At 38.4% G+C, this 15,507-nt stretch overlaps 1 protein-coding gene across 2 annotated transcripts in view; it reads right to left on the bottom strand.

Annotated features, from left to right (window-relative positions):
* rims4 (regulating synaptic membrane exocytosis 4) overlaps window positions 1–14,932 on the bottom strand; it is a 58,470-nt gene extending 43,538 nt beyond the window's left edge. Inside the window, exon 1 of one of the 2 annotated variants that reach the window (XM_063911383.1) lies at window positions 13,805–14,932. In XM_063911383.1, coding sequence (XP_063767453.1) covers window positions 13,805–13,901 — 97 coding nt within the window. In that variant the 5' untranslated portion in view covers window positions 13,902–14,932. Of the gene's footprint in view, window positions 1–5,311; window positions 5,376–13,804 lie in introns of those variants that run through there. The other variant, XM_063911384.1, reaches the window with a different exon arrangement.
* Between the last annotated feature and the right edge of the window lie 575 nt (window positions 14,933–15,507).

Genomic DNA, 15,507 nt, shown 5'->3' with positions numbered 1-15,507 from the left:
CACACACACAACAAAGATCTCTAGCCTCTATTATAGCTGGCACTGTGGTGATTGGTTCCCGCCAAGATGTGTATTCAGACTGAAGGCAGCGAGGAGGAGTAACTGTTCTAAAATGGAAGAAGAAGCTCCAACAACGACTTTTTTAAATCAGGACAATGTCTGAAGACAAGACTCTGAAGTTTGTTTGTCCTTAACAAGCAAGAAGGTTTTGAGGGATGTAAGCATATGAGATAAACTTGAATGTAATATAAATCAAAAGAACGGTTGTTTTTTGTATATCCAGCAGTCCCCAAAACAACTCCTTTTGTCATTCTGAGTCCAGAGAAATTACATTGCATCAACGAAAAAAAACGCAATATCACCTGAACTTTACTTTAGGAATAATCTTATCAACTTTGCAAAACCAAATTTTGAATAAAATAGAGTCTTATTGGAGTTAACATACAAATGATCAAAATCAACACTTTTTGGAATGAATCGTTTCTGCTAAAAACACAGAGACAATACACTTCCTAATTCCTCAAACTAAACTGTGGACTGTTTAAAAGTTGGAATTATCTGTAATTCTGGAGATATTACCACTGCAGCTCTTTTGAATTTGGATATATTGCACATATTTATCACATAATAATTTCATTGTGTTTCCTTGTTTGCATCTCATTTCCTCAGTTTTAAGTTTGTCTAATATGTATTTCTTTGCTCTTTTTGTTACCTTTTAACTTGCCTGTGTTTGATCCCTTTTGTATGTTTAAAGCTACTTGGCAACAAACCTGATTCAGGGAGTGTATCCTTAAACGAAGCAACAATGGTAAATCGTTTGCTCTTGAACGCTCCCCAAACACTCATAAGCAGCACTAGAGAGGCAGCAGTTGGCTATAAAGAGCTGCATGTTGAAGGAAGTGTCTCTTTTACTGCTGGCCCCTTTTTTCGGTCAGTGCAGCTTTATGCCTCAACATAAACACAGCTAACAGCCATTCTGTCCCCACATTCACTTCAATAACATACTGAAGTGCTGAAAGGCTATCTGAAGCGTGCTGTAGAGATTGTTTAACTCCATTGAAAGCACTTTTCTACATGATAATTACATCAAGAAATTACACCGGATATTAAATTAGAGCTAATGTGCACCTTCACACTCAATTATTAAGCTACACTGCAGGAAATACAAGAAACATCTGATGCTTCTCCAACTGCAGGCTCATCACGAGATAATAGAAGTGTAATGGAAGCAGAATTAGATTTGTTAATAGGACACCAGATGTTTACACAAATGGAATTACATTAACACTTCACTGTATGTTCATTCTAATGTAATTAGAAGTATGAAACATACGTGTGGAAAACGTGTTTTAGTATTGCTAAATAGCACACTTTTCATGCGAAACTATTTTTCATTGATAGATCATGAAATATCAGCATGAGAAAAATCCTTTAAAGACACAGAATTGCTCTCTTTGATTTGCAGCAATGCAAAGGGGGAACAAAAAGCCGGGGAAAGGTGTGGATTTGAAACCTTTATGCAGGTCTGTGATGCCGTCACAGCTTTTTGCCTCAAAAAGTGCATCCATATGATAAAACCTCTGATTTCACACCAATAACTTTGGTCAGAGTGTCTGGAATGCAACCCTATCCCTTACAAATTACATTTATACACTGTGTGACATTGGTAAATCACATGTGTGTAATTGGAGGACTGTTGATGATCGGTCATACAGAGCGAAGGACACTAGGCTATAAAAACATTGGTTTAAAGGTCAACATGATAGAAAGTACTTGTTTTCTGAAGGATAATTAAATGTGAAGATAAAACCATTTCAATAGCTGTTCATTAAATAGCAGCGTACAGCCTAAACTTAGTTAAAAGCAAGCATGGTGCTTGCCAAAGGTAATACAATTTGACGACCAGCACCGTGCAATCTGATTTTCATGAGGAAATGAAGGACACTGGAAAAACATCACCATCATTAATATTTTTTGGTCCACCTGTGCTTTTCAAAATCAAATCATATCACAATGTCTGCTGTATAAAAAATCCAAGTCCAGAGAAAAATATCAGTAATAAAAGAACAATGAATTTCCTATGGCTTTCCTTGTGGCTTGAATCACCCAAGTAAAAAAAAGCACGTGTCTACTAGTGCTATACCCCACCACCACCTGTCTCCAATATATACAGTTACACCAGGTACCTTAATCAGCCAGTGCCCAAACATGCCTTCAAAATAAAAGCATAAAAACTACTTTAACTCACTTCAATAACGACACTATACACAATAACAACAAGAAAATAAGTGTCTAACTATTAGCTCCAACACATACAGTAGCTCCAACAGCTCTTGTTGTTAAAAAAACATATCCAGAAATATTTTAACAAGATTTTTAAAAAAATCACATTCAAGGAGATACATTTTGCTGCATTCCCAGATCTGTGCTAACTTTTTTATCATTACGTTAACGTAACAAATAATGCCAAAAAAAAATGCAAATAAAACCCAAGATGCTGAGAACCCTATTTTTCTATAACTCAGAAAGCACATCGGGGAGAAGCAGAAGAAGATAAAATCAAGACAATGTAAGAGAGGGATCAGAAGGAGAGAAAAACACAAGACAGCGCAGGAGGACAAGGCAGAAAAATAAGAGGCGATAAGAGGTGAACAGGAGAGGCTGATAAACAGATAAATGACTAGAGACAAAAAAGAGGACTGTAGAGAACAAGAAAGAAAAATGACAGGGAAAAGAGAAAAATAAACTACTGTGTGAAGAAGAGAAAAGGAAGATGGGAGCAAATGGAAAAAGAGACAGAGGTCAAAGGGAAGTAAAATGTCTAAGTGAAACAATGATATAAAAAAGGGTAAAACTGGACTTCTTTTCCTCCTCCACCTAACTTAAACTTCAATTTCATTTCTAGCAGACATTCATATCAGAATGATTTTCACGCTGCCCGAGCAGGAAGGGAGGATTTAACCTGTCATCACGGACAATGGGAAATCACAGCTCGGCGGATCAACACATTCAAATTGCCTCTGAGTGATTTTTTGTCATTACCGCACAAAGCACGGCTGTTAACCGGCTGCGACATTAACAATGAAATCACACTATCCGTCGTTGTGTAATGCTATGTTTGTAGAGGCGTCGCAGAACTCATCTCCACGTGACAACTTGACTTCCTGCTCTCAGTCTGGCACAAAGCAGCCTGTCAAGACAGTCCGGCTGCTACAATTGTTCAAACTTTCCTGTCCTGTCTTCTGGCTATTCTCAGTTTCCACAGCCTCTCAGCTTTCTCTTCATTCTACATCCTTGTCGTAGTAGAGTCTTTATATTCAGCTCTCCATGTGTGTTTACCACCTCTGGAGAAACATTTGTTTTTTGTTTGAGAGCAGTAAAGTGGATGAAAACCTCACGCTTTGCCTGTTCTTTGTTTTTTTTTATAATGCCTTATTTTGTGTCCAAACATACAGTGTTTAATAATAATTATACTTTAAACTACAAGAGCCACCAATTTGGCGATAGCTAGCTAAATAGCTTTCCTACGCTAGCTATCTAGCTAGTTAATTGGGAAGCTAATGTAAGCTAATTAGGCAGATAGATAACAAACATACCTAGCTAGCTTGTTAGATAGGTAGCTAATGTAAGCCAGCTAACTAACTAGGTAGATAGACCTCGAATGTTAGCCAGCTTGTTAAGTAGGTAGCTAACTTTCGCTAGCTTGTTTAGTAGACAGTTAATGTATTATATATATAAAGTGCTAAACAACAAGAACTCACACATATGCCTTTGGACAGGAAGTGGGAAAAGTGACTTAGCAACATAAGGGGGATATTGCAGCTTGCAGCTACGGACATAACATTACATGAAATACCTCAATCAAAAGTTACTCAGCACGGTGCTCACGGGACACAAACCCAAGGGTGCTTTGTCTTCATTCTGAACACCCAGGGTTTGTTCAGTAACATTTAACCTTGACAGACAAAGTCTTGACAGAGCTCTTTTGGATCTTCATTTGGCAAAGATGAACAGTCTGTCTGACGTCATTAAACATTATAAACGCTTGGTAATGAAATGCTAATTTATCATAGCTTTCGCTAACAACTGCTGCTTATATGCAGCTTTTTCTCCTCCTGGTGAGAAACAACTACCACAGCAAATGTAAGGGCATACTGAACACTCAAGAACACCTTCCCTGCTGCCGTACTGCTCAGTTCAACAAATGATCACCTGCACATTCTCCTCCTTCCCATCCTCCTCTTGCTCCCTATAGAATAGACCTCCTTTTTCAAGCAGTCCATTTTGTTCTCCTGACTTTTCTGGGTCATCTCTCCAACTCAGAGGCACACCAGAGACTTCTCCCCTCCTCCTTTTCTCCTCTATAACTCAAATCTTTGACATGGACTCCATGCATCTTTCTGCTCCTCATTATCTGCTTCTCTGTATTATTATAGCCACTTTTGCATTTACTCAAGTATGATACTAAAAGTGTATATCTGAGGTACAGAATCAGAATACTTTATTTATCCCAGGGAAAGTTGGGTTTCCGGCAAGTTATAATGAAATATATAAATGAAAACATATATACAAATTAAGAAAAAAATAACATATAAGAAGTAAGGGTAAGAATGTATGATAGCATTTTTTATAAAGATCTTGATTAAAAACAAATAGAAAAAAGAAAAATGCATGATAAAAGACACAATAAAAATGATTCTATAAAAATAGAAAGGCAAAGTAAAAATAAGCACATTTTCTACAGTATTTGACATGTGTGTTGCAGCAAGTTCAGTAATAAATTAAAGAAGACATTTTATCAATTTACAAGAACAGCTTAGTTGGTTAATCAAGTAGCCGATTGGGAGATAATTAATACGCATCTATAATAATACCTTACTGATTTTCCAATTGATATTGTGTATTATTTGAATTTATTTTATAAATGCAGAACTTTTTCCTGTAACAGAGTATTTGAACATTGTGATAAAAACTAAAAACTCAAACACCAATGCCTGCAGGTAGAAATGTTGACTTAAGATTTACTTTGACTTCTCTTTTATCCTTATTTTGAACAGACAGCATAAATAAAGATGAAGGGATGAAATAAGGGAAAGCAGATGAAGGATGAAATAAGGGGAAAATATAAAAAAGAGAGGGGTAATGAGCATGGAGGGAAAAAGAGACGTGTTAATTCTCAATTCTCACCTCCTCCCTCCCCTTCCTGTCGTTTAACCTCAATTACTCCCCCCAGCTCCCTTTCTCCCCCCTCCATGCATGTGTCCCCTGATTGATATATGGGTGAAGCTGCTTTCTTCCCTTCATATCCTACCTTCCTCTCTCCATCCCTTCTTCATCCTCCTTTCTTTCTTTGCTCCTTCCACCTCTGCTCCTACATCCATCAGTCCCAACTCTATTAGCTTTTCTCTCATCACTCTTTCCTTCCCTTTCGCTCTTTTTTCATCCGTCCTCTGATTCGTTGAAGGCTAATGTTCCAGATACTCCCACAATGAGTGACATCTCATTACCTTAGCTGCTATAATATCTGATGCATGCTCGTACATGACTCAAATCAGGCTCTCTCATTCAGAAGTTCAGTCAAAAGAGCCAAGACTCTCTCTAATAATGCACGAATCAAAACTTTAAACTCTCTAAACCAAGGAAAAAAACAAAACACAAACCTAGAAGTCAGAGGAAAAGGACCATGGAGGAAACCTCTAAAAAAGAGTGGTGTAGGAATGGGTCCTACTGTGAAACCCGGAAATTAGCATTTTACCACTTTCAGTTCCCTCATCTTAAAGTCAGCATTTGTTTTTCTTGTGTTCGGTAAGAAGCCTGAAACAAGATCTATGGTTAACACAAGCTGAATAGATGTTGATGTTTTGGTTCTTATTCCAAAATACGTCCAATACACCAAACTTGTGAACGTCTGAAACGTCGATGTGTTTTAAAAACTAAAAACAGCGGTAGCTAACAAGTTAATAAATGAGTCTATAAACATCATCATGCCAAACATTAGCCGCCTTTAGCTTAGCGGTGGTTATGTGAGGTAATGCAAGCTTGACATAGTTTGTTTTTTAGCCTAAGGTTAGCTTTTTAACTCTACCAAAAGCAGTGTTAAAATCTGGCGATTATCCTAGTGAACAAAAGGTATCCTAATTGTGTGTTTGCCAAAAAGCTTTTTATGCAATCTATATCCAAATCCAATGGAAAAATCAGATTGGGTTTTTGTTGCGGGAGCGCCTGTGATGCCACGTTCCGGGTCGGCCTACAAAATAAGTCATCACTGCACCAGTCGATACACGAACTTGAAATCAGATGTATATATACATTATTGTCTTTTCTTGTGCATTACCATGAATGGAACAAATACCAATTAAGAAAATGAATTATACATTAACATTTAACTTCAATTTTCCGAGTTCTAATCATCACCATAGACACACAATTTTGTCCTAAATAAGCTGCTTATGGAAGGGGATGGCTGAGAAAATGTTCTATATTTTGTCTTCTCCTTAGATCACTTGGTTCGTACAGGCAGGGAATTAAAGCCAAACACATTCTCACACGAAGAAATATAGACTCAATTAGTCTCCCTAAGGAGCAGCGGATGATTCTGTTCGGTTTCTATATTAGAGATTTCTTTTTTCTTCAACTGATTAATGGGAAGATCAGAATGAACAAGCCGGAGAGGAAAAATAAATCCTCCCTAAAACACTTGCACTATTACTTCTTTAGAAACAGCTTTGGGCAGTGTACCTTTGCTTTTTAGTGCACAGAAGTTATTTGTGTTTTATTATCAATAACATTTTTGAAATTGGATTGTCGAATAAAGTGATTTACAAAGGTTTTCCGTTCTGTTACCACAACCATAGTGTATATCAAATGTATATAAATAGGATATAGTTCAAATGTTCTGTGTCGCAACTGTACTTATTCCACCTTGATAATGCAAAACAGATAATTGTTTTAAGAGTTGACATTTTGCAGCAACGTTTAGCAACCATACATTGCTTTTGAGTAAAATCATGGACTTTACAAGGGATGGGGACACAGTCACTTTACTTTTGAGACCTGGAGGATGAGTTCAAAGCGCAGAACATATTGCTGACTTCTGTCACTTTTATTCAAATACCTTTCTCTACTTTCATGAAAAAAAAGATTTCTGGAACACAATGTAGAAATGATTTAGGGGGATTTGTCCTTGTTGCCGGATGTTGTTTTCTCAGTTGATGAGACTGATGGATAATTAAACATTTGATTTTTCATGTTTTCCATTTAATAACGCAGGAGAATACCTCAGCGCTCAGTCTGTCACTAAGAGCAGTGAAATCTGACTCCTTGGCTGCTAAAGGAAAACCGAGGAAACATTTAGGATTAAAATTACATTACTTGCCTTTTAATTTCAAGGTTACTGACTTTTAAAGGTGGGCCTAAACCTCTACAAAGTGATTCCATTGCTATTCCCTCACTGAAAACAATCACAATTATGAATGAATTTGATCGATTATTACTTTGACTAACCTAATAATAATCTACTTATGTTCTCATATATTTTCAAGAGGACTTGTGTTTATCTAACTCATTTATTCATAACATAGTCACAGTGAAGTAAGGTTCATTGTGTAACTAAACGGGTGTTAATTGAGTGTACAGACGACTATTACCCCCTATAATACTGCTTACAAATGATCTGTCACTTAAAATTTGCATCAATTTATGGCGTTAACCATGTGTTTAAAACCTTTCCCTGGTTTAGGAATGCAGTTGAGTTGTGTTAGAGCAACATTTTTAAGAGGGTTTCATGAGGACATAGTGTGAAATTCACTTCCACATAAACAACAGCTCCGAAAAAGTGCTCTAGCGTCTATTTTTAATATTTCCCTTGATGCTCTGTTGCCGTGACTTCCTTCCTGTCCTGTCACTGAAACATATTCAGATTAAATTGAAGAGAGAGAGAGAGAGAGAGAGAGAGAGAGAGAGAGAGAGAGAGAGAGAGAGAGAGAGAGAGAGAGAGAGAGAGAGAGAGAGGGGAGCGGAGCGGAACAAAAATGAGAGGGAAAAAAAACGATTAAAAGACCATTAAAGGTGGAAGGACAGAGTTAACCCGCACCAGGGTTTTTAAACTGCAGAGTTAAAGGGGGGAGAGACATAGAGAAAAAGAAAGGAGAGAGAGGGAGAATTAACCTGCAATCAGGCCTCTATTTAGCTGCAGTCAGCCACAATCAACAGCCATATTAGCATTTAATTACACAGAGAGACACAAACCACGGCCTGCGCTCCGCTCTGATTACCCTCCTGTGCGTGTATGTGTCTATGTGTTTCTAGAGACTTGTTTGTTTGTGTGAAGCCACAATCCTCAAGTGTGTAAGTGTCTTTATTATAGGAATGTGTGTTATAATAGCGAGACGTATTTCTGTGATGCATGAGCGCTCATAAAGGTGTGTGTTTGTGTTTTTCAGTGTAATGATCACACTGCTGTAGTATAGAATGTGTGAATAGTATGTATGTGGTAGGATATCATGTGCATAAAGTGTTGTTTTTAAATGTACTCTGTCAACAAGTTCCACATCATTATATAAGGGGTACTTGAAGCTATAGTATAAAGTTGAATCTATGGTTTTTTATTGAATCTCAATATTATTATTTTCAACTAACCTAATACAATACTGTTTAAATAATACATTTATTTAAGTCAATGTTTCAAATTCATTTGAGTGCACTGTTCTTTAGGGGACAAGTGCCAGGTCATGAGTCGATTAAATCCAATGTGACCGATTATGACCGATTTCTAACCCCATGATCACCCACATAAATATTGCGCCATTTTCAATGGTTATGGCTATTCCAAGGTTATTTTTGTTCCCTTATCATATACTCTCAGTAGAGAGGAAGTAAGACAGATTCTGGATTGCAGAAAGCCCAACATGTATAAAGGCCCTTACATGCCAAGCCAACATCAAATAATTAGTTTGGACGTGGACAACAGATGTGTTGCCTCATTTTGCCTGTTTCTTGGTAAAAGGATGCACCTGAACACAACGCAAAGACTCACAGCCTACTGTCATGTAAGTTTTTCGCCTGTGTGAGAGGAAATAACTGTCCCTAACCTCGTTATTCGTCATTAACTGTATAGTATGTATTCAGCTTTTCCGTGTTTAAACTACTGTTGTTGTTGTTGTTATTCATACTGTTACTTACATGTTCACTGATTTGTATTCTTATACTTCCCTTATCTGTACTGTTTTGTGTTCCACTCTTTTTCGGTTGCTGCTATGACACTTGAATTTCCCCAGGGGGATCAATAAAGATCGATATACGATAGATATACATGCTTTTGTTTCACATTAAAAAAAATGTTGTTGCCGATCATTTACAAACCACTCTCACTCGTCACTTACGCACATGATGTTGTAAAAATATCCCAGATGAAAAATGATAAGAATCTCCTTGTGTGCCTCTTGGTTTCACTGTTATACTCACAATAACTACAGTTATCACTATCCTAAGCTCCTAACACAATGCAGCATACAGTATAATTCAGACATTATTGAAACAGATATGAAACAGTGTTTTTGTTTTGTTTTTGTTGCATCTGTTTCTCTTGCTATGCTCTAATTAGCTTAAGCTGAACAGCCAATCAAAGTGATTTACTTGGCCCAATCCTCCACCACCAATTTAAAATGCCCAATCGGTAATGGATGCTGGCAGCAGAGCCAGAAAGTGCTGATGTCTTGCGGGACACATTGCGACAAATGGTCAATAGAAGCTCATTGACGGTGCCTACTCAATATCCGATAATCAGCTTGGTGTGTCAAGGCCTTAAAACTCATTGCTGTTGACCCTGAGGACATTAAGTCAATGTTTGGAGGGATTATCTCTGACACAGGTAACTAATTGACTACAAACAAGGTGATTAAATTTGATTTTAGTCGTTTTCAAAGCAGAGCTATCTCTGATGATTACAGGCCACAAAACCCTGGGAGAGTAGAAAGATGTGTCAAAGCCACTGTGTGAAGAACAGATTCAATGTTTTATTCTCCTAAATGTCTTCACCTTGCTCTTTGTCTCACTGGAAATCAAAGTGAACAAAGCAACTGTGGGAGAAGCAGCATGTGTTAATGGTATGCAAGATATTTTTAAAATGAGATGCCCTGCCAGCGCTCTGGGTGAATGGTTTGGTTACTGCGAGTCTTGGATAAAAAATGGCCGTGATTTGCTGTGTAAATAATTACCACGAGCGCTCTCAGCCAAGCAGACTATTTGGTCGTGTCCCAGCTGTTCCAACAAGTAAAGATACTGCTGACCATGCTGCGGCCTTTTCTTCTCTCAAGTGCTTTCATACTGCTATTATGGAAATGTTGGGGATGCAACAGCAGCACTCCAGATCTTAAAATCACAGTAAATAATGTCCTTATGGATGAATATTTCCTTTACTGCTCTGGTAAACACTTGGTGTCGTGCCAGCCTCCCACCCACCGCTCTCTGTGCTGGGTGTTTGTCCATGCTGTCTCTCAGTTCCTGTTACAGTACAAGCAGCACTTCTTTGCTGGAATAATACATTGTGTTATTTGATTTAACACAATTAACAATAACAATGGAAAAGATATCTCTCTAATCTTGACCAAGACCATCAGACTTAGGAAACGTTTCTTGCCACAGGCTTTAAGACCTTTATGAAGTTGTTCATTAGAGTCTACAGTATTTAGTGTGGTTATGATGTGTAGTGTATTCATTTATTGCAGTAGTTATCACATTTTATTTGATTTATTTGTATGTAAAATGTACAGAGTATTGCATTGTTGGAGCAGCCTTAAAGGGGCCCCATTCAGCTTTTAGGGTTTTCCCTTTCCTGTAGTGTGTTATATAGGTTTTTCTGCATGTAAATGGTCCTAAAAGGCTTACATTCCTTAGTCCAGAGGGAGTTTCTCTCCCAAACGAGATACTAAATACTAATATGAGACTGAAGATTTGCAGAATATGTCAGATTTTAGATCGTCATTTCCAAAACTACACTTTAGCTGTTGTGAATATGACCGTAAAACCTTTGACTCCTTTTGAAAAGCTATATTTTGACACCAAATGTCTCAGTATGACCACAAGCTAATGCAAAACAAGCCTTTGTTTATATTAGTGACAGAAAAACACTTGTAACGAAAAATGCAAAAAAATAATTGACATTTAGTGAATGCTTTCCCTGGGGAAATTGCCTGAATTCCCCTGTGTGTTATACACCCTTGGCGGCCTTAAGATGGTTTATTGTTTTTATAATAATAGGATGACCTACTTACTGTTAAATCAAACCTGCACACACACACATTCTGATCAAAACCCGTGTTCTTCTTTCCAGAGATCCTTTATTAATACAGCATACCTTTATCCTCCTCTTAGATCTGTATGGGGCAGACGCTTCAGTGCTGCCGTTTTCAGAAAGGATTAGTGTGACAGAAAATCAGAGGTAATGTAACGGAGCAATAATACCAGTGTACAGCAGAATGAATTACATCATCTGATGCTCCTGATTCTAGGAAATACTTCATACTACAGACAATCTCATCACAGTGACCCTGACATAACAACGCATGTGTACACACACACAGACAAACACACACACACCTACAAAAACGCATGTGAATGTACACACCTAAACAACAGATGTCAATCTTAGATTTTTTTCTTTAATTTACTTGAGTTATCTGTTGACAGGACTGAGTTAAACAGATGAATGAGTGTTTTTTTTTATTTTTATATTAGTTGCATGTAGGTCTTTTTGCCTTTAATGGAAATATGCGAACAAATTTAACAAAACCCAACAGAACGGACCAAATTTGGGTCAAGACATGAAAGTCTGCATAGGTCTATTTTTGTAAGAAGACATACTGTTTCATACTTCATCTCTTTAGAAACTGACTTTATAGCCGCTACAGGTTGTTGTTAAAATAATAAATTTGACCGAGATGAACGCTGGCATTTAATTAAGAATCTGAATTGTAAAGAGCATTTGTTATTCAGTGGGCATGTGACATTTCAGAACACAAAATTACTTTTGTGAAAGCACGCAACAAATACAGCATGGATTGGTCTCACTCACACCCCCCCAACACACACACACACACACACACACACACACACACACACACACACACACACACACACACACACACACACACACACACACACACACACACACACACACACACACATGCGGCATTATTGTTTAAATGGCACATGATCGACTAAAATGACACTTGCCATTCAACCAGCAGTGGTATCTGTATCGTAAATGTTAGCAGGGCTATGAATAGGTTTTAGTTGAACTATAATTTCTGATATGTACATCATCTTTTCAAATCTTACACTAATTTTGTAATTTATGAAATGTCTGAACAGAGAAAAATGGCTACCACAGCTTCCCAGACTCCAACATGGCATCATTTAATTATTGGTTTTGTCCCATATGTTTATTTGACCATTTTACCATTATGGCAGTCTTATAACTGTTGGTGAAAATAAAATAATGTTTTTCTGTCAGCCAGACCTTGTTTCATCCCTAAATGTCAGTGTCATTTTAACAAATGTTGTAAACAAAACACAGAATGTGTCTTAGTCAACTTAGTCACACTGGATCGATCATTTACCAATTACAAAACCACCAACCAACATACAACATGAATAAAAATGCACATTTTGGGTAATGGAAAAAGCAGCAAACATAAATACACAAGCAAACATAAAAAGGTTCACAATTATAACACAACTTTTTGATAATTACGATCCTATTAGCTCATTATGCTTCATTTTGCTTCGAATGTAAAAATAGCTTTGGTACATTTAGTCAGCTTGTGTGCTCGTTCCCTAAGAATATAACTCTTGGTTTTCAGTTCAAGGCGACTGAATATTTGGGATGAATTGACATTCATCTCATATCATTTTTGTCTTGGGTTAGACTTAAAATATAAACGTACATTTTTAAAATCGCTTTCTATGCTTCACTCTTCACAATATTAGAAAAATGGGAGGATGGTGAACCCCCTGATATTTATCAGGGTTTGTTTGTTTTGTTTCGATGTCTAGATTAGATCAGATATACTTTATTCATCCCAAATTGGGAATCTTTTGTCAAAGCAGCATGAAATCAGGCACTACACATGAGTTAAAAATAATAAAATAGATAGAATCCAATTAAATGTTTTGTCTTAATAAGTATTTGTAGTGAGGCGTTTTATGTAAATCTTAAAAATAAAAAAAGGTGAGACCTTGAGTCCAGGTAGGATGCATGCAGTTAAACAAGCCTTTGATTGCAGCCCAAAAAACTATTGTAAAAAACGAGTGTATTCTGTACAACAGCCCCAATAGCTTTCTATAACAAAAAACAAACAAACTTAAGTGTTTTGTTTAAAAAAAAAAAAAAGGGTTATAAACTAACAGTTGCGTGCCATCTAAAAACTGTATGGGGCTCACCTGGGCACTGGACTCACGCCCTATAGGAACATGGGAAAAAGGGTGGTAGCCCAAAGCATGGCTCCATATTGGTCTTCAATGACAAAATGTTCTCATGAATCACTTAACCCCAAGCACTAAAAGCTAACAAACTGAATACATAATGGTGCCAAAATACATACAAATAAACTCCATTATGCAAGTTGGAAAGTGATTGTTTTGAATGACAAGTGTCGTCTGGTTCAGGACAGATTTGACATGCAATGCCTAAAGTGCATGGAAACATCAGTTTTCCAGCAGGCAGGTGACATATTACATGTCTTGGGTCCTATGTTTTATGTATTGCTCCATCAATCTCTGTGCATGTGCATGAGTCACTACTCACCCCCATCGTCCTCGTCGAAGGAGTTCATGCAGGGGAAGTAGATGGCGAGGGCCTCGAAGGACGCTGACAGGCTGATGCGGCTCTGCGATCTCTCCATGTAGAGCCCCGGCGTCGGGCCCGGGTCGGCCGGCTTGGCCAAGCGGGGCTGGGCATTCTTCACGCGGAGTACGGCTCGCGGCGTCTTGGATGGCTGTCAGCTGCCCCCCACGGCAGATCCACCTCAGCCTGGAAAAGTAAGAGTCGAGCAAGAACCCCAGAACTTGCACCGGAACAAATCGGTGCAGAAACGTCTTCTGAACGTTAGGCGAAATGCAAGCTCCAGTGTTGCAAGTACATCCTTCTGAAGTCAGATATCTTTGTGTTCGTCGCCCACTTTTGATGATTGGTAAATTTGTTTATGGCTTCTTTAAGTTATCTATCTCTGGTTTGCGTAGCAGAGTCAAATCTCTTTCTGTCATTTCTGCTCCAGTTCTAGGATTCTCGGTTTGCTTCTGTTCTCTGGTAGATGCTGGCGTACATACTCCTCTCCCTCCTTTGTTGTCCTCAGAAGTCCAGGTGATAGTCTGATGGACTTATTGTTGCCTGTCCTGCTTCTTCACGCTGACAAAATCCAATCTCGCTTGTTATGTTCCACAGAAAAACTCCTCTAAACTCTGCTCTGTGCATGTCGATCTCACATCCTCCTGCTGTTTGTGCATTCACAGCTCGGATGCCTGGTCCTCTTCAGCGAATGGAAGGATGATGGGAGGAGACGCTGGCGGTGGAGGTGATGTTGACGCCCAGCTTGTTGCTTTCAGTCTGATTCAAAGCTTTCCTTTTCTGTTGCTCAGTGTTGTTGTCATTTCCAAAACTGACTCTCAGAGCCCAGGAGACGTCAGCTGCAGAATCTGCTCCATTTCCAAACCCCAGAGAGCATCAGCTGCATCTACCAATGCAAATGGGGGCAATCTGTTGCTCCTGCTTTGATCTAAACTGCATTACAGGTGATGTTTTGATGTAAATGTTGCCAATCCTCAGTCCTGTCTCGGTCCTGAAGTCGATGCTCCACTGACTGTGTCTGCTCCTGAGACGGGAAAAGGACAGAAAAAGAGAGCAAGAGCTGATGAGAGAGAAAGAGTGTGCACTGTTAAACAGCTTGTGTCTGACTGGATTCATTCACTGGCAAGATGCATGGAGAGCGAGAGAGCGAGAGAGCGAGAGAGCGAGAGAGCGAGGGAGCGAGGGAGCGAGAGGGAGTGAGAGAGAACGAGATAGGGTGGAGGGGAAAGGGGGGAAACGGAGAAAGAGGGGAGGGGGAAACAGAGGGGATGGAGAGCAGACTGTTGCTGGCAACACGGCCAATCAAAACGTGGAAGAGGGAATATGGGAGTGGTTTGGGGACATTGGAGGCAATGCAGGGCAGGACAAGTTTACACTCTCTCTCTTTATTCGCATGACCATAATAACATGCAGTGTTACCATAGCTTTGTACAACATCTAGACATGTATACATTTGGAATGTTTTGTTATGTTCATTAACAGTTTGAACAAAAGCAGAATAACATTTATTTTTGAACATGAATGAGCAAACGCAACAAAAAATTCACCCCCCATCGCTGTTCCCTTTATTAAACCAGAAGAGTGACAACAGATAATTATGTAATAAGATAATTACTGATTATTTTGCAGGATAATGCTAGTAATATATCCATGATACATCAATA

Source organism: Eleginops maclovinus, chromosome 20 (genome assembly GCF_036324505.1).
Source record: "Eleginops maclovinus isolate JMC-PN-2008 ecotype Puerto Natales chromosome 20, JC_Emac_rtc_rv5, whole genome shotgun sequence".
NCBI lineage: Eukaryota > Metazoa > Chordata > Actinopteri > Perciformes > Eleginopidae > Eleginops > Eleginops maclovinus.
The sequence above is the reverse complement of the archived record's forward strand: the minus strand, read 5'-3'. Positions and strand labels throughout refer to the sequence as shown.